This window comes from Salmo salar, chromosome 05 (assembly GCF_965601325.2).
Source record: "Salmo salar chromosome 05, fSalSal1, whole genome shotgun sequence".
In the NCBI taxonomy this organism is placed as follows: domain Eukaryota; kingdom Metazoa; phylum Chordata; class Actinopteri; order Salmoniformes; family Salmonidae; genus Salmo; species Salmo salar.
In genome coordinates this window covers 10,307,331-10,330,000 of record NC_138295.1, presented here as the reverse complement: position 1 = coordinate 10,330,000, position 22,670 = coordinate 10,307,331, and the positions used below count along the sequence as shown (strand labels likewise).

The window sequence follows — 22,670 nt, the reverse complement described above, 5'->3', positions numbered from 1 at the left end:
AGATCTTGTCAATGATCTCAAGGCAGCTGGGACCATAGTCACCAAGAAAACAATTGGTAACACACTACGCCATGAAGGACTGAAATCTTGCAGCGCCCGCAAGGTCCCCCTGCTCAAGAATACATATACATGCCCGTTTGAATGATTCAGAGGACAACTGGCTGAAAGTGTTGTGGTCAGATGAGACCAAAATGGAGCTCTTTGGCATCAACTCAACTCGCCGTGTTTGGAGGAGGAGGAATGCTGCCTATGACCCCAAGAACACCATCTCCACCGTCAAACATGGAGGTGGAAACATTATGCTTTGGGGGTGTTTTTCTGCTAAGGGGACAGGACAACTTCACCGCATCAAAGGGATGATGGACGGGGCCATGCACCGTCAAATCTTGGGTGAGAACATCCTTCCCTCAGCCAGGGCATTGAAAATGGGTCGTGGATGGGTATTCCAGCATGACAATGACCCAAAACACAGTCAAGGCAACAAAGGAGTGGCTCAAGAAGAAGCACATTAAGGTCCTGGAGTGACCTAGCCAGTCTCCAGACTCCAGCCTTGAAACCTCAATGACTTGGAGAAGATCTGCAAAGAGGAGTGGGACAAAATCCCTCCTGAGATGTGTGCAAACCTGGTGGCCAACTACAAGAAACGTCTGACCTCTGTGATTGCCAACAAGGGTTTTGCCAGAAAGTACTAAGTAATGTTTTGCAGAGGGGTCAAATACTTATTTCCCTCATTAAAATGCAAATCATTTTATAACATTTTTGACATGCGTTTTTCTGGATTATTTTGTTGTTATTCTGTCTCTCACTGATCAAATAAACCTACCATTAAAATTATAGACTGATCATTTATTTGTAAGTGGGCAAACGTACAAAATCAGAAGGGGATCAAATACTTTTTTCCCCCACTGTACATGTGTTGAGTTCCCCTGCTGTTACAGTGTTCCAGCTCACAAAAAGTGAGGGAGCCACATGCTTCTAGGTGAGCTGGTACATAGTTAAGAGTCTGCTCTGTCTCTGTGGGAATAGTGTTGAAATGTTTTCAGAATTCCAGGAGCATCATCATCAGTGTGTATTTGGCACTTGTTGCAAAGTTATTATTTTGTATTCATTCAGAAAATCACACTTGTTACTGACTGTCCCTCCTCATCACTGGTCTCCTCTCTTCCCTGCTCTCCTCTCTTCCCTGCTCTCCTCTCTTCTCTTTCCTGCTCTCCTCTCTTCTCTTCCCTGCTCTCCTCTCTTCTCTTCCCTGCTCTCCTCTCTTCCCTTCCCTGCTCTCCTCTCTTCCCTGCTCTCCTCTCTTCCCTGCTCTTCTCTCTTCCCTGCTCTCCTCCCTTCCCTGCTCTCCTCTCTTCCCTGCTCTCCTCCCTTCCCTGCTCTCCTCTCTTCCCTGCTCTCCTCCCTTCCCTGCTCTCCTCTCTTCCCTGCTCTCCTCTCTTCCCTGCTCTCCTCCCTTCCCTGCTCTTCTCTCTTCCCTGCTCTCCTCCCTTCCCTGCTCTTCTCTCTTCCCTGCTCTCCTCCCTTCCCTGCTCTCCCCTTGCCTGCTCTCCTCTCAATGCAGTTCAACCTCCAGGCAGGGTGGTGGCGCTGCGTCGTGTACAACCCAGGGCAAGGCCGGGACCGCCCATAAGATCTGTCTGGTGTGTTCAGATGAGGCGTCTGGCTGTCACTACGGGGTGCTCACCTGCGGAAGCTGCAAGGTGTTCTTCAAGAGAGCCGTGGAAGGTACAGGGGCAAGGGGTGAGATGCTAGGACAACTCATATGGTCTGGTCCCAGATCTGTTTTTACTACCTCTCCAAGAGGTGAGATAGTAGGACAACTCATATGGTCTGGTCCCAGATCTGTTTTTACTACCTCTCCAAGAGGTGAGATAGTAGGACAACTGGTATGGTCTGGTCCCAGATCTGTTTTTACTACCTCTCCAAGAGGTGAGATAGTAGGACAACTCATATGGTCTGGTCCCAGATCTGTTTTTACTACCTCTCCAAGAGGTGAGATAGTAGGACAACTCATATGGTCTGGTCCCAGATCTGTTTTTACTACCTCTCCAAGAGGTGAGATAGTAGGACAACTGGTATGGTCTGGTCCCAGATCTGTTTTTACTACCTCTCCAAGAGGTGAGATAGTAGGACAACTGGTATGGTCTGGTCCCAGATCTGTTTTTACTACCTCTCCAAGAGGTGAGATAGTAGGACAACTGGTATGGTCTGGTCCCAGATCTGTTTTTACTACCTCTCCAAGAGGTGAGATAGTAGGACAACTCATATGGTCTGGTCCCAGATCTGTTTTTACTACCTCTCCAAGAGGTGAGATAGTAGGACAACTCATATGGTCTGGTCCCAGATCTGTTTTTACTACCTTGCAAAGAGGTGAGATGCTAGGACAACTCAAATGGTCTGGTCCCAGATCTGTTTTTACTACCTTGCAAAGAGGTGAGATGCTAGGACAACTCAAATGGTCTGGTCCCAGATCTGTTTTTACTACCTTGCAAAGAGGTGAGATGCTAGGACAACTCAAATGGTCTGGTCCCAGATCTGTTTTTACTACCTTGCAAAGAGGTGAGATGCTAGGACAACTCAAATGGTCTGGTCCCAGATGTTTTTACTACCTTGCCAAGTAGGCAGAAACGGATGTGGAACTGGGCTACCACTGGTGATGTCATGAAATGATGTGTGGTTTATGTATCATCATACTTGCCTGTGGCAAGGACTGAGATGGTAAGACACCTTGCCAGTATCTACCGTTTGGTTTACGGTAGATACTGGCAAGGTAGGATTTTTTTAATTTGTGGAGGCCAGTGACGTAAAATCAAAATCGCCGACAGCATTGAGTCTGCTTACATGGAGGAGGTCAGAGACGTAGCAGTGTGGTGCCAGGACATCAACCTCTCCCTCAACGCCAGTAAGATCAAGGATCTGATCGTAGACTATAGGAGAAAGAGGGGAGAGCACGCCCCCATGCACATCGACAGGGCTGTTTTGGACCAGGTCGATAGCTTTTAAGTTCCTTGGCATCCACATCACTAAGGACTTAACATGGTCCACAAACACCCGCACAGTCGTGAAGAGGGAATGGCAGCGCCTCTTCCCCCTCAAGAGACTGAAAAGATTTGGCATGGGCCCTCAGATCCTCAAAAGGTTCTACAGCTGCACCATCGAGAGCGTCTTACATTTACGTCATTTAGCAGACGCTCTTATCCAGAGCGACTTACAAATTGTTGCATTCACCTTATGATATCCAGTGGAACAACCATTTTACAATAGTACATCTATATCTTTTTTTTGGGGGGGGGGTGGATAGAAGGATTACTTTATCCTATCCCAGGTATTCCTTAAAGAGGTGGGGTTTCAGGTGTCTCCGGAAGGTGGTGATTGACTCCGCTGTCCTGGCGTCGTGAGGGAGCTTGTTCCACCATTGGGGTGCCAGAGCAGTGAACAGTTTTGACTGGGCTGAGCGGGAACTGTGCTTCCGCAGAGGTAGGGAGGCGAGCAGGCCAGAGGTGGATGAACGCAGTGCCCTTCTTTGGGTGTAGGGACTGATCAGAGCCTGCATCACAGCTTGTTATGGCAATTGCACCGCCCTTGACCGCAAAGTGCTTCAGATGTTGGTGTGTACAGCCCAGAGCTTCCTGCCATCCAGGAAATGTATAATGTTTTATTTAACCTTTATTTGACTAGACAAGTCAGTTAAGAACAAAATTCTTATTTACAATGACAGTGCGCCGCTCTATGGGACTCCCAATCACGGGCCGGTTGTGATACAGCCTGGAATTGAACCAGGTCTGTAGTGACACCTCTAGCACTGAGATGCAGTGCCTTAGACCGCTGCGCCACTCAGGAGCCCCAAAAGAATGGCAAGGGGTGAGATGGTAGGACAACTGGTACTGGTACACCTTTGGTGGCATGGAATGGTGTTCGGTATGCATATCATAAATGATACTGTAATTGTCTGTGCCTGTTATAAAGAAAATGCAGACATTTTATTTGCAAGTGGGAGGCTTGCTGATCCAGTATGATGCAAGGGGGGGGAAATGCTGTCAAGAATATAGTACTTCATTACATTTTTTTTGTCATTCAAATGATTTTTTTCTTGTCTCAGGGCAACACAACTACCTGTGTGCTGGGAGGAATGACTGCATCATCGATAAGATCAGAAGGAAGAACTGTCCAGCCTGCCGCTTCCGCAAGTGTCTCATGGCAGGGATGAACCTGGAAGGTATACTCTTACCTTGTTTTATTGTCTCGTGGCAGGGATGAACCTGGAAGGTACACTCTTACCTTGTTTTATTGTCTCGTGGCAGGGATGAACCTGGAAGGTACACTCTTACCTTGTTTTATTGTCTCGTGGCAGGGATGAACCTGGAAGGTACACTCTTACCTTGTTTTATTGTCTCGTGGCAGGGATGAACCTGGAAGGTACACTCTTACCTTGTTTTATTGTCTCGTGGCAGGGATGAACCTGGAAGGTACACTCTTACCTTGTTTTATTGTCTCGTGGCAGGGATGAACCTGGAAGGTATACTCTTACCTTGTTTTATTGTCTCGTGGCAGGGATGAACCTGGAAGGTACACTCTTACCTTGTTTTATTGTCTCATGGCAGGGATGAACCTGGAAGGTATACTCTTACCTTGTTTTATTGTCTCGTGGCAGGGATGAACCTGGAAGGTACACTCTTACCTTGTTTTATTGTCTCGTGGCAGGGATGAACCTGGAAGGTATACTCTTACCTTGTTTTATTGTCTCGTGGCAGGGATGAACCTGGAAGGTACACTCTTACCTTGTTTTATTGTCTCATGGCAGGGATGAACCTGGAAGGTATACTCTTACCTTGTTTTATTGTCTCATGGCAGGGATGAACCTGGAAGGTACACTCTTACCTTGTTTTATTGTCTCATGGCAGGGATGAACCTGGAAGGTACACTCTTACCTTGTTTTATTGTCTCGTGGCAGGGATGAACCTGGAAGGTACACTCTTACCTTGTTTTATTGTCTCGTGGCAGGGATGAACCTGGAAGGTACACTCTTACCTTGTTTTATTGTCTCGTGGCAGGGATGAACCTGGAAGGTACACTCTTACCTTGTTTTATTGTCTCGTGGCAGGGATGAACCTGGAAGGTACACTCTTACCTTGTTTTATTGTCTCATGGCAGCGATGATTTTGATTTGTTAGGATTCTCATTAGTCGACGCCGATGGTAACAGCCAGTCTTACTGGGGTCTGACACATAACGAAAAAGACATTACAGACAAAAGACTTTACAATTTACATCCATTTAAAAACATGAACATATAGTGGTCATCTATCAGTTCCACTCGTCTTACCGGAGACAGCTGTTCTGTCTTGCTGATGCAGCGTAAACCCAGCCAGCTGTATGTTATCCATGTAGTCATTCAGCCACGACTCAGTGAAACACAAGATTTTACCGTTTTTAATGTCCCATTGGTAGGATAGTCTTATTCGGAGCTCATCCATTTTATTATCCAATGATTGTACGTCGGCTAATAGGACTGATGGTAGAGGCGGGTTACCCACTCGCCGTCGGAATCTTACAAGGCACGCCGACCTACGACCCCTATATCTCCGTCTCTTGCAAATTACGGGGATTTGGGCTTTGTCTGGTTTCTGAAGTAAATCCTTTGCGTCAGACTTGTTAAAGAAAATGTTTTGTCCAGTACGAGGTGAGTAATGGCTGTCCTGATATCCAGAAGCTCTTTTCGGTCATAAGAGACGGTGGCAGAAAAACAATATGTACAAAATAAGTTACAAATAACGCGAAAAAACACACACAATAGCACAATTGGTTCAGATGAACCTGGAAGCTGAACTATTTTACCTTGTTTTATTGTGCAGATTGTAGTTTTGATGTAAATTGGTGTACAACTCAGTCTGACTACAAGCTACTACAACCTCAAATACAAGTAGATATATTAGTTTGACTTGTTTTTGAGATCATGGTCACTCAATCTACCGCCTCCCTTCCTCTCTCCTTCGCCACAGCTCGTAAAACCAAGAAGCTGAACCGTTTAAAGGGGGTGCAGCAGCCCACCACGGTCGAGCTGTCCCCCCGTCCGCTCCCAGAGGCCAGGTCGCTGGTCCCCAAGTCCATGCCCCAGCTCACCCCCACCATGCTGTCTCTACTAAAGGCCATCGAGCCAGACACCATCTACTCTGGCTACGACGGCACCCTTCCAGACACCTCCACACGCATCATGACCACCCTCAACAGGCTGGGGGGACGACAGGTTGTATCAGCCGTGAAGTGGGCCAAGGCCCTGCCAGGTACTACTGTCTCTAAGAGACACTGTTGGAAATCTGCATAGTATCTACCATAGATAGCAGTACTACAGTATCATCAGGGAAATGGAACCTTTAGTCATTCAGTGTTCTGTTATCTTCCCCTGCAGGGTTCCGGAACCTTCACCTGGACGACCAGATGACTCTGCTGCAGTGTTCCTGGTTGTTCCTCATGTCCTTCAGCCTGGGCTGGAGGTCCTACCAACAGTGTGACGGGAACATGCTCTGCTTCGCTCCAGACCTCGTCATCAACCAGTATGTCTCTCTCTCTCTCTCTCTCTGTCTCTCTCTCTGTCTCTCTCTCTGTCTCTCTCTCTGTCTCTCTCTCTGTCTCTCTCTCTGTCTCTCTCTCTCTCTCTCTTTCTCTTTCTCCTCTCCTCTCCCAGTATCGGTCTTAGTATCTGTCTTTGTCTCTCTCTCTCTCCAGTATCTGTTTCTGTCTGCCTCTCTCTACAGTATCTGTCTTTAATATGTTTTGGACTGTCTGTCTAATTCCTAACATACCTGTCTCTCTCTCCTCATCAGGGACCGTATGAAGCTGCCCTACATGGCAGACCAGTGTGACATCATCACTAACATACCTGTCTCTCTCTCCTCATCAGGGACCGTATGAAGCTGCCCTACATGGCAGACCAGTGTGAACAGATGTTGAAGATCTCCAGTGAGTTTGTCAGGCTGCAGGTGTCTCATGACGAGTATCTGTGTATGAAGGTTCTGCTGCTGCTCAGCACCGGTGAGTCTCAGCCCCACTTTTACTTTGACCTGTCACACTTGAGTCCATAATAATATGCCAACCTATTTCCTGATTGATGACTGTGTGTTCCTGGGTTTTTACTGTTATTTGTTGTTGTTTATCATAGCATTGGGATGTCAAAAGAAAAGTGTCTTATTTCATCTTATTGTAGTTTCGCTCTACATTTTCATATTACTTTTTATATTATAATTTTTTTTATTTCACCTTTATTTAACCAGGTAGGCAAGTTGAGAACAAGTTCTCATTTACTGGGTTATTGAACACATTTCCTGTTTTGTTATCCTTTGGTGCCAAAGGATGGTCTCGAGTAAGACACACAGAGGTTGATGTGTTATGTTGTCCCATCCTGTCCTGTCCCCCGCAGTGCCAAAAGATGGTCTGAAGAGTCAGGCAGTGTTTGATGAGATCAGGATGTCCTACATCAAGGAGTTGGGGAAGGCCATCGTCAAGAGGGAGGAGAACTCCAGCCACAACTGGCAGCGCTTCTACCAGCTCACCAAGCTTCTTGACTCCATGCACGAGGTACACAGTAGACTTCTTCAATATTCTAACTTTTATTTATTTATTTATTTTTCGTATATTTGTCATCATTATTATTATTGTAGGCCTACACAGTCCCGTGTGGCTCAGTTGGTAGAGCATGGTGTTTGCAACGCCAGGGTTGTGGGTTCGATTCCCACGGGGGACCAGTACGGAGAGAAAAAATGTATGCATTCACTACTGTAAGTCGCTCTGGATAAGAACGTCTGCTAAATGACTAAAATGTAAATGTATTTAATCATCTAAACCAGTTCTTCAAATATGCAAAAAATATTTTGTTTCATTTTGTTGAGACATTTTCGTGGCGAAATTAAGTTCTTTCTTTTTAATTTTGTGGTTCATATTTAGTTTAAGACAGGTTAAAACTAGGCCTATTGCTGTCCTTTGTTGGGTAGGCCTACGGTAGGCACTCATCTTTTGTTGGCAATTGCTGCAATATAGGCCTGTTCAAGGTTTAAACCAGTTCTTTAAATATGCAACAACTGTTTTGTTTCCTTCTGTTGAGCCATTTTCTTTGGTCAAATTAAGTTCCAACTGTATTGTTGTGTCTGCCGCAATATAATACAGTTACCGGTAGTCTTGGGGATACTCACACTCAAACCAATTTAATACAGTTACCGGTAGTCTTGGGGATACTCACACTCAAACCAATATAATACAGTTACCGGTAGTCTTGGGGATACTCGCACTCGAACCAATATAATACAGTTACCGGTAGTCTTGGGGATACTCACACTCAAACCAATATAATACAGTTACCGGTAGTCTTGGGGATACTCGCACTCGAACCAATATAATACAGTTACCGGTAGTCTTGGGGATACTCACACTCAAACCAATATAATACAGTTACCGGTAGTCTTGGGGATACTCGCACTCGAACCAATATAATACAGTTACCGGTAGTCTTGGGGATACTCACACTCAAACCAATATAATACAGTTACCGGTAGTCTTGGGGATACTCGCACTCGAACCAATATAATACAGTTACCGGTAGTCTTGGGGATACTCGCACTCGAACCAATATAATACAGTTACCGGTAGTCTTGGGGATACTCACACTCGAACCAATATAATACAGTTACCGGTAGTCTTGGGGATACTCACACTCGAACCAATATAATACAGTTACCGGTAGTCTTGGGGATACTCGCACTCGAACCAATATAATACAGTTACCGGTAGTCTTGGGGATACTCGCACTCGAACCAATATAATACAGTTACCGGTAGTCTTGGGGATACTCACACTCAAACCAATATAATACAGTTACCGGTAGTCTTGGGGATACTCGCACTCAAACCAATATAATACAGTTACCGGTAGTCTTGGGGATACTCACACTCAAACCAATATAATACAGTTACCGGTAGTCTTGGGGATACTCACACTCAAACCAATATAATACAGTTACCGGTAGTCTTGGGGATACTCGCACTCAAACCAATATAATACAGTTACCGGTAGTCTTGGGGATACTCGCACTCAAACCAATATAATACAGTTACCGGTAGTCTTGGGGATACTCGCACTCAAACCAATATAATACAGTTACCGGTAGTCTTGGGGATACTCACACTCAAACCAATATAATACAGTTACAAGAGGATGAGGGTGAGATGCAAAACCTAGTTTAATGACGCAACATGATAACCGGTTTGTATTTTCCCTATAAACAATGACTTACTATTTGGCTATTATTCGGTTTACTATGGCTATTATTAGATTTAGTTACTGCAGGCCTATGAAGACAGTAAATGTTTTAGGTCTAACAAAGTTATTCCTTTAATCTGACAATATAACACTTCTCTTTGTAAAAAAATTCTGATCCAAAATGTACGAATTAGTCTCCTCCTGTACGCCTATCTGTATAGCTGTATATCAAATCAAATTTTTATTTGTCAAATGCGCTGAATATAACAGGTTTAGACCTTACCGTGAAATGCTTACTTACAAGCCCTTAACCAACAATGAGGTTTTATGAAAAATAATAGCTAAGGAAAAATATTTACTAAATAACAATAACGAGGCTATATACAGGGGGTACCGGTACAGAGTCAATGTGCGGGGGTACAGGTTAGTTGAGGTAATTTGTACATGTAGGTAGGGGTAAAGTGACCATGTATAGGTAACAAACAGCGAGTAGGAGCAGTGTAAAAAAAAAAAAGGGGGTGGGGGAGGGGTTGTCAATGCAAATTGTCCTGGTGGCCATTTCATTTATTGTTTAGCGCAGCCTTATGGCTTGGGTGTAGAATCTGTTAAGGAGCCTTTTGGACCAAGACTTGGCGCTCCGGTACAACTTGCCGTGCAGTAGCAGAGAGAACAGTCTATGACTTGGGTGACGCAACCGGTCAGGATGCTCTCGATGGTGCAGCTGTAGCACTTTTTGAGGATCTGGGGACTCATGCCAAATCTTTTCAGTCTCCTGAGGGGGAAAAGGTGTTTTTCGTGCCCTCTTCTGACAACTACAGTGCCGTCAAAGTATTCACACACTTCGACTTTTTCCACATTTTGTTGTATTACAGCCTGAATGTTAAATGAATTCAATTTATATTTTTTTGTCACTGGCCTACACACAATACCCCATAATGTCAAAGTGGAATTATAAACATGAATTAAAACATGAAATAAGAAGAAATAAGAATTTAAAGTCATAAAACATGGCCAGATATGGAATTATTAACACATACTAATAACTACACTACAGCCTCTGAATTAGTGTCTTAATTTTGTTGTCAGCAAACTTATTCAATGTTCTCTTACATCTAAAGCATACTTGATGGAAAACCTAAAATAATCATCCATCAGACTTGAATGTCTTTGGCAGAGTGAAAGGAAGGAAGCCTGTACATAAACAATATTCCAAAACATGCCTCCTGTTTGCAAGGCACGAAAGTAATAATGTAAAAAATGTGGCAAAGCAATTCACTTTTTGTCCTGAATACAAAGCGTTATGTTTGGGGCAAATCCAATACAACACATTGAGTACCACTCTCCATATTTTCAAGCATAGTGGTGGCTGCATCATGTTATGGGTATGCTTGTAATCATTAAGGACTGGGGAGTTTTTCAGGATAAAAAAGAAACGTAATGGAGCTAAACACAGCCAACATCCTAGAGGAAAACCTGGTTGCCTGCTTTCCACCAGACACTGGGAGACAATTTCACCATTCAGCAGGACAATAACCTAAAACACAAGGCCAAGTCTACACTGGAGTTGCTTAGTAAGAAGACGGTGAATGTTCCTCAGTGACCGAGTTAGTTTTGACTTAAATCTGCTTGAAAATCTATGGCAAGACCTGAAAATGGTTCTATAGTAATGATCAACAACCAATTTGACAGAGCTTGAAGCATTTTGAAAAGAATAATGGGCAAATGTTACACAATTCAGGTGTGGAAAGCTCTTAGAGACCCAGAAAGATGCACAGCTGTAATCGCTGCCGCAGGTGATTCTACGGCTATTTCAGTCACACTCGTTGCTGATGGGTATACAATCGAGCACACAGCCATGCGATCTCCATAGACAAACATTGGCAGTAGAATGGCCTTACTGAAGAGCTCAGTGACTTTCAACGTGGCACCATCATAGGATGCCAACTTTCCAACAAGTCAGTTCGTCAAATTTCTGCTTTGCTAGAGCTGTCCCGGTCAACCGTAAGTGTTGTTATTGTGAAGTGGAAACGTCTAGGAGAAACAATGGCTCAGCCACGAAGTGGTAGGCCACACAAGCTCACAGAATGGGACCACCGAGTGTTGAAGCGTCTAGCATGTAAAAAAAATTCTGTTCTTTGTTGCAACACTCACTACCGAGTTCCAAACTGCCTCTGGAAGCAATGTCAGCACAGTAACTGTTCGTCGGGAGCTTCATGAAATAGGTTTCCATGGCCGAGCAGCCGCACACAAGCCTAAGATCACCATGTGCAATGCCAAGCATCAGCTTGAGTGGTGTAAAGCTCGCCGCCATTAGACTGACCAGTGGAAACGCGTTCTCTGGAGTGATGAATCACGTTTTGCCATCTGGCAGTCCGATGAATGAATCTGGGTTTGGCGGATGCCAGGAGAACACTACCTGCTCGAATGTATAGTACCAATTAAAGTTTGGTGGAGGAGGAATAATGGTCTGGGGCTCTTTTTCATGTTTTGGGGTAGGCAACAGTTTGGGGAAGGCCCTTTCCTGTTTCTTCATGACAATGCCCCTGTGTACAAAGCGAGGTCCTTACAGAAATGGTTGGTATAGATCGGTGTGAAAGAACTTGACTGGCCTGCACAGAACCCTGACCTCAACCCCATCGAACACCTTTGGGATGAATTGGAACGCCGACTGCGAGCCAGGCCTAATCACCCAACATCAGTGCCCGACCTCACTAATTCTCTTGTGGCTGAATGGAAGTCACTGCCACAATGTTCCAACATCTAGTAGAAAGCCTTCCCAGAAGAGTGGAGGCTGTTATAGCAGCAAAGAGGAGACCAACTCCATGTTAATGCCTATGATTTTGGAATGAAATGTTGGACAAGAAGGTGTCCACATAGTTTTAGTCACGTAGTGCCTGACGCATTTAGCACTCATTTCCCATCTCCGACAGCTGAACCGTAACGTGGACAGTCATTGTTTTAGGAAAGTAAAAACCGAACCAGCACGGGTCTGTTTGGATGTCTTTTTTCACCAGTCTTTTCAGAACGCGTCTGACTGTCCTCCGGTCCATTCGGAATGGGTCTGTTTTAAAAAAATAGATATATTTATGCATTTCGGGTCGGGTTCGAAAGCCACGGATTCATTTCCACCATGTGTTTAGTGAACACTGAGGCTTTACCCGCTTTAAGTAACACAAATGAATCCCATAACATTTGAACATGGAAATAGCTGTTTTATTGTTCAGCCTACAGTAGCAGCAAATCAAATTAAAATCAAATGTATTTATATTGCCCTTCTTACATCAGCTGATATCTCAAAGTGCTGTACAGAAACCCAGCCTAAAACCCCAAACAGCAAGCAATGCAGGTGTAGAAGCACGGTGGCTAGGAAAAACTCCCTAGAAAGGCCAAAACCTATGAAGAAACCTAGAGAGGAACCAGGCTATGAGGGGTGGCCAGTCCTCTTCTGGCTGTGCCGGGTGGAGATTATAACAAGATGTTGGCCAAGATGTTCAAATGTTCATAAATGACCAGCATGGTCAAATAATAATAATCATAGTAGTTGTCGAGGGTGCAACAAGTCAGCAACTCAAGAGTAAGTGTCAGTTGGCTTTTTCATAGCCGATCTTTGAGAGTATCTCTACCGCTCCTGCTGTCTCTAGAGATTTGAAAACAGCAGGTCTGGGACAGATAGCACGTCCGGTGAACAGGTCAGGGTTCCAGCGGGTCGGGGACAGCAGGTCTGGGACAGGTAGCACGTCCGGTGAACAGGTCAGGGTTCCAGCAGGTCTGGGACAGCAGGTCTGGGACAGGTAGCACGTCCGGTGAACAGGTCAGGGTTACCACTAGAGGGATATCTTCAACCACCAACTCACCATCCTGAGACAAGGCCGAGTATAGCCCACAAAGATCTCCGCCACGGCACAACCCAAGGGGGGGGCGCCAACCCAGACAGGAAGACCACGTCAGTGACTCAACCCACTCAAGTGACGCACCCCTCCCAGGGACGGCATGGAAGAACACCAGTAAGCCAGTGAAGACCACGTCAGTGACTCAACCCACTCAAGTGACGCACCCCTCCCAGGGACGGCATGGAAGAACACCAGTAAGCCAGTGACTCAGCCCCTGTAATAGGGTTAGAGGCAGAGAATCCCAGTGGAGAAAGGGGAACCGGCCAGGCAGAGACAGCAAGGGCGGTTCGTTGCTCCAGAGCCTTTCCGTTCACCTTCACACCCCTGGGCCAGACTACACTTAATCGTAGGACCTACTGAAGAGATGAGTCTTCACTAAAGACCTAAAGATTGAGACTGAGTCTGCGTCTCTCACATGGGTAGGCAGACCATTCCATAAAAATGGGCTCTATAGGAGAAAGCCCTGCCTCCAGCTGTTTGCGTAGAAATTCTAGGGACAATTAGGTGGCCCACGTCTTGTGACCGTAGCGTACGTGTAGGTATGTACGGCAGGACCAAATCGGAAAGATAGGTAGGAGCAAGCCCATGTAATGCTTTGTAGGTTAGCAGTAAAACCTTGAAATCAGCTAATGTGTGGTGTTCAATGTTGGCCTACATTCCATGAGACTTTGGGAAAAATCATGCAGGGCTTGACATTAACCTGTTTATCCACTTATCCTTCAGATAAGAAGGTAACTGAAAATTGTGTTGTTTTTGCAATAAACCACTTTACAAATACAATGCATTATTATTCCCATACCATTTTTACAGAGAATCAGACAAATTATGCTACCCTCTTACCCTCTTACCTGTGTGATAATAGGTTGCTTCTTGTGTAAATATTTTCTGTCTGGATTTTAATGATTTGTATAGCCTATTGGCTACTTAACTTATTCAAGGCTCTTTCAAAATACAACACTGCCCCTTTAAGACATAAAAAAAATGCTGCCTCCTGGTGGTCTGGAGCTCAGTGCTGCCTCCTGGTGGTCTGGAACTCAGTGCTGCCTTCTGGAGGTCTGGAGCTCAGTGCTGCCTCCTGGTGGTCTGGAACTCAGTGCTGCCTTCTGGAGGTCTGGAACTCAGTGCTGCCTCCTGGTGGTATGGAACTCAGTGCTGCCTCCTGGTGGTCTGGAACTCAGTGCTGCCTCCTGGTGGTCTGGAGCTCAGTGCTGCCTCCTGGTGGTCTGGAACTCAGTGCTGCCTCCTGGAGGTCTGGAGCTCAGTGCTGCCTCCTGGTGGTCTGGAGTTCAATACATATGAGATTCATGTTTCTGTACACATGGCACACAGCTAGATATAGGATTCATGTTTCAGTTTATGTACACATGTCACACAGCTGCAGTGGCTTGCGAAAGTATTCACCCCCTTGGCATTTTTTCTATTTTGTTGCCTTAACCTGGAATTAAAAGGGATTTTTGGGGGGGTTGTGTCATTTGATGAACACAACATGCCTACCACTTTGAAGATGCAAAGTGTTTTTTATTGTGAAACAAACAAGAAATAAGAGAAAAAAACTCAAACCTCGCATGTATAACTATTCAACCCCCCCCCCCCCCCCCAAAAAAAAGTCAATACTTTGTAGAGCCACCTTTTGAAGCAATTACAGCTGCAAGTCTCTTGGGGTATGTCTCTATAAGCTTGGCACATCTAGCCACTGGGATTTTTGCCCATTCTTCAAGGCAAAACTGTTCCAGCTCCTTCAAGTTGGATGGTTCCACTGGTGTACAGCAATCTTTAAGTCATACCACAGATTCTCAATTGGATTGAGGTCTGGGCTTTGAATAGGCCATTCCAAGACATTTAAATGTTTTCCCTTAAATCACTCAGTGTTGCATTAGCAGTATGCTTAGGGTCATTGTCCTGCTGGAAGGTGAACCTCCGTCCCAGTCTCAAATCTCTGGAAGACTGAAACAGGTTTCCCCTCAAGAATTTCCCTGTATTTAGCGCCATCCATCATTCCTTCAATTCTGACCAGTTTCCCAGTCCCTGCTGATGAAAAACATCCCCACAGCATGATGCTGCCACCACCATGCTTCACTGTGGGGATGGTGCTCTCGGGGTGATGAGAGGTGTTGGGTTTGCTTCAGACATAGCATTTTCCTTGATGGCCAAAAAGCAACATTTTAGTCTCCTCAAACACCAAACATGTTTGCTTAATTTTTTTTGCCCACTCTTCCGTAAAGCCCAGCTCTGTGGAGTGTACGGCTTAAAGTGGTCCTATGGACAGATACTCCAATCTCCGCTGTGGAGCTTTGCAGCTCCTTCAGGGTTATCTTTGCTCTCTTTGTTGCCTCTCTGATTAATGCCCTCCTTGCCTGGTCTGTGAGTTTTGGTGGGCGGCCCTCACTTGGCAGGTTTGTTGTGGTGCCATATTCTTTTTTTAATAATGATTTAATGGTGCTCCGTGGGATGTTCAAAGTTTCTGATATTTTATTATAACCCAACCCTGATCTGTACTTCTCCACAACTTTGTCCCTGACCTGTTTGGAGATCTCGGTCTTCATGGTCCCGCTTGCTTGGTGATGCCCATTGCTCAGTGGTGTTGCAGACTCTGGGGCCTTTCAGAACAGGTGTATATATACTGAGATCATGTGACAGATCATGTTACACTTAGATTGCACACAGGTGCACACTATAGATATGGGATTCATGTTTCAGTTTCTGTACACATGGCATACAGCTAGATATGAGATTCATGTTTCAGTTTCTGTACACATGTCACACAGCTAGATATGAGATTCATGTTTCAGTTTCTGTACATATGGCATACAGCTAGATATGAGATTCATGTATGAGTGGGTTGTGAACAATGATATGAGAAACGGTGACAATTTTGCAATGTTGGGACATGATGTGTGTTCTGTCATTATTCTAGCTATTTGTGGTTTAGTGTCTCTGTTTTGTTTTCAATGTACACTAACAACATTTCTGTGACCAACAGACAATAAATAAACATGTAAAATGTTCTGCTTTCCCTTTTAGATGGTTGGTGGGCTGCTGGATTTCTGCTTCTACACGTTCGTCAACAAGTCTCTGTCGGTGGAGTTTCCAGAGATGTTAGCAGAGATCATCAGCAACCAGTTACCAAAATTCAAAGCAGGGAGCGTCAAGCCCCTCCTCTTCCACCAGAAATGACTGTGTGGTGCCACCGCCACTGGCCGTGTCCACCACCGAGACACAATGCCTTAAAATCCCCTCACCTTCCCCTGACCGAGGGAGACAGGGAGGAAGAGAGGCTGTTGGGGAGAAATTATACAATGTTCAGGGGTTTGCTGATTTTGTGGATGAAACAAGCGCCATCGTTGGAGGAAGGAGAGATTTGTCTAGAGAAGACGAGACGGAGAGAGCAGAGGATTTTTGTTTTGTTTAACATCAATGATCTATGATCCGGTATATAAAATAAATGTTTTCATAAGTTTAAGTATAATCAAGGATTGAACTAAACTAACCCTTTGTGTTTTCTCAGGTGTATGACCCGCAGAACTTAACAATATCTAGATGAAATAAGTATCTATGTACAGATTATTATGATGATGAGGATGTCTAAGTTTCTGCTGCCACAGTATATACAGTTTATTATACAGGTCATTTCTTACCTCAGCAAAGGTAACACTATAACTATCTTGTACTGTTATTCAACAGGTTAACCCACTGTGTATTCCTCTACCTACTGTTGATTTTAGGACGTGGTTGTAACAGAGTTGATTATCAAGTCACATGACGTTTTGTTTTCTTCGTAACTGTCATTTTCCAAAGCATGTTGCATAGCTTTTTTTAAGTCAGTCGTAACATGATGAAATAGTTTTATATAATGAAAGCATACAGTACACAGTTCACAGATCTATCTTTGTCTACATTAAGCTACGTGCTGGCTGCCAGGTTTACACACTCCGTCGATCAGAAAAAGGGAAGAAAAAAAATGTGCCTTTTTTAGCTTGAAGTCTGATTTTAGCCATTCTCTCTCTGACTGTCCGAGGATAGGTATTCTTTCACCATCACGGTTGATCCTCAGTGTATGTGATTGTTTTGTTTCTATTACATGCAGTCCGTTTTCCTTTTTACAATGGCTGCCGTGTTAGTCTGTTGCTATTGCAGCTCAGTTATGGCTCCTCGGTGTAAACTATAACAATAAGATCAGTAGATTTAAATAATACTCCCAATCTGCATACATTATTCACCTGATCTCTTGTACACGTCTCATTTTTAAATACTATTTTAGTACAATGACCTGTGAAAGTACATAGTAAAGAACATGGCTTTAACTCTATTGGATGTTTGTAAAAGGAAGCTATTAATTGTCACCTTTTGAACTTATTTTTGTCAGCAAAAGTACTTTTGTCCATCGGTGAACCTTCTTCCTGTTGCTTTTGTTTTAACTGTTGTTTTGCTGTTTGTTTTTTTGCCCATTTGTCATTATTGGAATGTTTCGGAGAGAGCGATGCGTCAGCCAATCAAAAATGGAGAGTGCAGATTCCATTTTTTTAAATTATGTATCGACAGCCCCAAAACCAGAAGAGCTGGTTGCTATGGTTTCCCCTAAGATTTGATGGGAAAATGGCTGTTCTTGAATTGAGTTGTACAGTAGTTGTTGGTCTCTTAAGGAAGATCTAAATAGTAACAGTCCAAGTCAGAGGGCCCAGTGTTGACCCTCAATACTCTATATGCTGCTTTCTGTATGAACACACTGGTGTTTGAATGGATAGTAGAGGGGTGTGTGTGTGTGAATGAAACATGGATAACTTGTCATTATTAATCCTTATAGCGCTTACATTCTGGCAACACTGACATATCACTGACATATCAGACAATTTGACCATTTTATGAGATGAAAAGCAGCAATACACAGGGGTTCTGGAGAACTGACTGATTGACCCTGGTCTCGGACAACCTCCCACTGCTGCTCTCACAACAACCCCTTACCCACCTAGTCATCTTGCTTACAACATCTCAGCTCTTATTGTTTCTCTCTCTCGCTCTGTGTGTGTGTGTGTGTGTGTGTGTGTGTGTGTGTGTGTGTTACTTAAAAGTTTTCCAGTAAAGCACTTAGTACTAACATCCTTCTCTGTCATCTTGTTTCTCACTCAAACTGTGAGCGTGTCCCAAATGACTCCCTGTTCCCTTTGTAGTGTGTTACTTTTGACCAGGGCAAGGCTCTGGTCCAAAGTAGTGCACAAAATAGGGAATAAGGTGCTATTTTGGACGTAGTCTGTAGCTTAGTGGATGAGGAGGGGAAAAGACATCAACCAGGAGACATTCGGCCCAGCAACAGAGGACTGGGGTTTCCCAGTCCTCTAAGGGGAAATAGTTTTCTTCTAAAAACATGTTTTCATTGTAATGTAATTGTATGGTGTTGTCACATTCCGTACATTTGAGGGGGATTTGAGAGAATTGTTAACCCGAGACGTGAAGCCATTTTGAAAAGGTGGGATCTGTTCTAACTTTTTACCTAACCTGCATTAAAAAATGCAATGCCAGTTATTTGTTTGCTGTCATTGGTCTATTTACATGTTGGAAAACTGGCATCTCTTATTTTGTGATTTTCATACACTATGCCAATAAGAAGCTACATTAGTGGTTTTTAACAACAACTAGATCATACTCAGGTTGTTGTCATTGGTTAAAAATGTATGTGGTCATCTATGTTCACTGATGGAACTGTTTTTAAAACCAAAAACGTTCAGTTTTGATTCCCAGGGTGTGTTTTTCTGACATAATGAATTAACAGTCGGGTTAAATAAAAGCTCACCTGGCCGTTCAGGTACGTTAGTTTCATACATACTGGACATGCAAAAGTCGTCATTTGATTTTCTCACTACTTGATTAGCCATTGTTAACTTCCCAATATATCCTAAAGGAAAACATTTATTTTTCTTTCAATGGATAAAATTAGAAAATGAAGTCTCCCTGCTTGTGGATTTCCTATGGGTTACTTTCACATTCAGTGTGGCTATAAATCATTCTCTGCTGTTGCCTTTCATATAACAGGTATGAAACCACAAACTACTACCAAAAATGTATTGGTCTCTGTGGAATTGTATTATGCAGTACATTTTTTACAAGAAAATCTGAAAATATGCAATAGAAATGACAAATACCTGAGTTCCATGTGTTGCTCTAAACAGAGATTATAGACATGTACTGTCGTTTTCTTTTCCAATATAAGCTATTTTAGACAGAAAATGTTCACTTTAGTGAATGAACTCTGCAGGACAGATTTTCAGGAAAAGTTTCAAGTGTCAATATATATACCATTTATTTAGACAACACAGTTCCAGTATATTAGATTTTCTACCAGGTGGCCAAAGCAAATCCAGACTCAGTTTCCCTGTAGTTTTAGTAGCTCTTGGAGTGACAGACGTACAGGACTTTGTCGTATAACACATTTTATATTTCCTTTTTTGTGTGGCTTTGGTCAAATGTTGTGTACTAATATTATGAATATAGTCAGTCAGTCAAAAAACTTCGCACAAACTGTTTGTGAAAGTAATCAACCAGCTTGAACCTGACAATTTGCACTACCCCAAATATTATTTTGAAATTCTATTTTGTATAAAACAGATGTTAAATTTGAAACGTATTATCAAGGGCAGAAAGATGATGATGATGATGATGATTCACAGGTATATGCTTTCCTTTGAAGATGACTTGTTTAGCTTATACACAATTTTAATTATGTACATATAACCCAATGTAAAGAAAAACAATGTGTTGTATTTCTCCCACAAATAATAGTTTTCTATATCCTCTGTATTATTGCTCATCTGTAGTAGGTCATGTTGATGCTTTTCCTTCCATTAAATGTTGAACTACGTCTTCGTTGTTTGTGGTACCTATTCAAAACAAGAAATTGTATGCAAATTGATCATGTTAACTCACTTTATCTGAACAATGAAAAAAGTCACCTTGTCAGATATACTTTTAATAATCACATTATTACAATAATTAAGCAATGGTTCATTCAATAAAGAGGCTTTTCCATTCTGGGGCTTATTGCTTTGATTTGTAACCTTTTCTTATTCTTTAACTAGGCAAGTCAGTTAAGAACAAATTCTTATTTACAATGACGGCCTACAACGGCCAAACCCGGACAACGCTGGGTCAATTGTGCGCCACCCTATGGGACTCCCAATCACCGGTTGTGATACAGCCTGGATTTAAACCAGGGTGTCTGTAGTGATGCCTGTGATGCAGTGCCTTAGACCGCTGCACCACTCGGGAGCCCAAGGACTAGACTAAGGACTAGATCAAATGATTTCCTTGGCTAGCTGCCAGGAGACCTATTCTAGTTTATGGAATTGGACTTTAAATGTCTTGGCACTGAAAGAAGCTCCTACACCAACCTCCACTTTCATGTCAGTCTTTTTTTTCAGAATTTCAACACAGAATTTCTATGACCACACGTGATGGGAGACTGGCTCCCACCTCAGGAATGTCACGACGTGGCCCTTTTGGGTGTATATTGTACTGCCCCCCCCCTCACTCTCCCACATCAGGTTTTGCAATGATCAAATTCCTGGTAGAAACTCTCAGTATGGAGGGAGAGAGCCAATGGAGGACAAAGACAATCTCCTTGCCAAAACTCCTAATCCCCAAAATGGGAGAAAAAAATTATATTTCTATTTTTGAGAATGTGGGAATGGTCCGTGAACGCTTAAGGGACAGTCATGTCGAGTGTGTTTCATTTAGTGATCTCATGAAGGACAGGAAACACACATTACTGTGTCTTTGGTTGTGTACACTTCTCAATTTTGGGGTTTGCATCTGAATGTGGTATAAAATATCTGATTGAATATGAAACTATTTGTGAGGAGATGTAATGTGATGTTGGTCTTCTTAACGAGATACTTATTTATATATAAAGTTTTAACAAGTCAGTGGCCATGCCCCCGTGATCTCTGGTTGACAAACCAGAGGCTCTCTGTCGACTGACTATCCAGCAGACGGACTGGTAATCGCAGAGAGGGACAACAAAGGCAGGCACTCGTAAATATGTAAAACTGCAATTTATTTTCGAATGAGCGGTTGTTCATGTTCAAAGTATTAGCAATTTCTATGTATGTAGTGACTCCACTCTGAGTTTCCTGCTCTTGAACTGCCCCACCCCTTTCCTTTGTCTACCAAGCTGTCATATCGGTTTCGTACGCTAGCGAATTTTTCTTTGTATCATGTAGTAACCAATGTATGACCTATTGTGTGTGTGTTTATTTAATTATGTGATTGATTAAGTTAGTAAGTAAATAAATAATTAAGCCAATTTGTATATTGCAGATTCATGATTCTATGCTAGGGATCGTGCAGATATCCAAGGGTTTGCGACATTCAGTAATGAGACTGATGAGGTAAAATTCATGAATAAGTGACTGTTTTGATAAGATATCAAAATATCAGGAAATTGACGCTTTATAAACAACATGTTCCCGTGGTGCCCCGACTTCCTAGTTAATTAAAGTTACATGATTAGTTTAATCGCGTAATTAAATTACACATAGAGAATTGATTTGATAATATACAGTCTTCACATTTAATGATAGTCAACGACACGACAGGAATGTGTATCCTGCTTACTGGTTCCCAAATGACTTTTTATTGACAATGTTGTCCTAAATGTACTTTGTAAGGATGTAGTCTTGGTTTGATTACTTTGTTTAAGGGTTCCATTCAATGAAGTATTATTTATTATTGTTGTATGGTGAAAGATGAGGCCCCCAAGGATTCCTGTGAACTGGGATGGATAATTTTACCTTGTAGCCTAGTAGCCATGGTTTCTCTTGTTAGAATAGGTTTGATTGAAATATAAATTTATTTGCTCAGATTAGTCTCATTGAGATTGAAATCTATTTGGATAAAGAGGTGAGGGCCTGTATTCTCTCACAGCAGGAGTGGTAATCTCGGATCAATTTAGCCTTTTCAAATCAAATGTTATTAGTCACATGCTCCGAATACAACAGGTGTAGACCTTACAGTGAAATGCTGAATACAACAGGTGTAGTAGACCTTACAGTGAAATGCTGAATACAACAGGTGTAGACCTTACAGTGAAATGCTGAATACAACAGGTGTAGTAGACTTCACAGTGAAATGCTGAATACAACAGGTGTAGTAGACCTTACAGTGAAATGCTGAATACAACAGGTGTAGTAGACCTTACAGTGAAATGCTGAATACAACAGGTGTAGACCTTACAGTGAAATGCTGAATACAACAGGTGTAGTAGACTTCACAGTGAAATGCTGAATACAACAGGTGTAGACCTCACAGTGAAATGCTGAATACAACGGGTGTAGTAGACCTTACAGTGAAATGCTGAATACAACAGGTGTAGACCTTACAGTGAAATGCTGAATACAACAGGTGTAGACCTCACAGTGAAATGCTGAATACAACAGGTGTAGACCTCACAGTGAAATGCTGAATACAACAGGTGTAGACCTTACAGTGAAATGCTGAATACAACAGGTGTAGACCTCACAGTGAAATGCTGAATACAACAGGTGTA

General features: G+C 43.1%; 1 protein-coding gene across 2 annotated transcripts in view; it reads left to right on the top strand.

The window, feature by feature from the left end:
• LOC106604224 (glucocorticoid receptor-like) overlaps positions 1–20,154 on the top strand; it is a 71,252-nt gene extending 51,098 nt beyond the window's left edge. Inside the window, exons 4-10 of one of the 2 annotated variants that reach the window (XM_014198678.3) lie at positions 1,562–1,725; positions 4,100–4,216; positions 5,999–6,280; positions 6,406–6,550; positions 6,898–7,028; positions 7,414–7,571; positions 16,157–20,154. In XM_014198678.3, the coding sequence (XP_014054153.1) occupies positions 1,562–1,725; positions 4,100–4,216; positions 5,999–6,280; positions 6,406–6,550; positions 6,898–7,028; positions 7,414–7,571; positions 16,157–16,309 (1,150 nt within the window). In that variant the 3' untranslated portion in view covers positions 16,310–20,154. Of the gene's footprint in view, positions 1–1,561; positions 1,741–4,099; positions 4,217–5,998; positions 6,281–6,405; positions 6,551–6,897; positions 7,029–7,413; positions 7,572–16,156 lie in introns of both variants that reach the window. The other variant, XM_014198677.3, reaches the window with a different exon arrangement.
• Positions 20,155–22,670: the final 2,516 nt, after the last annotated feature.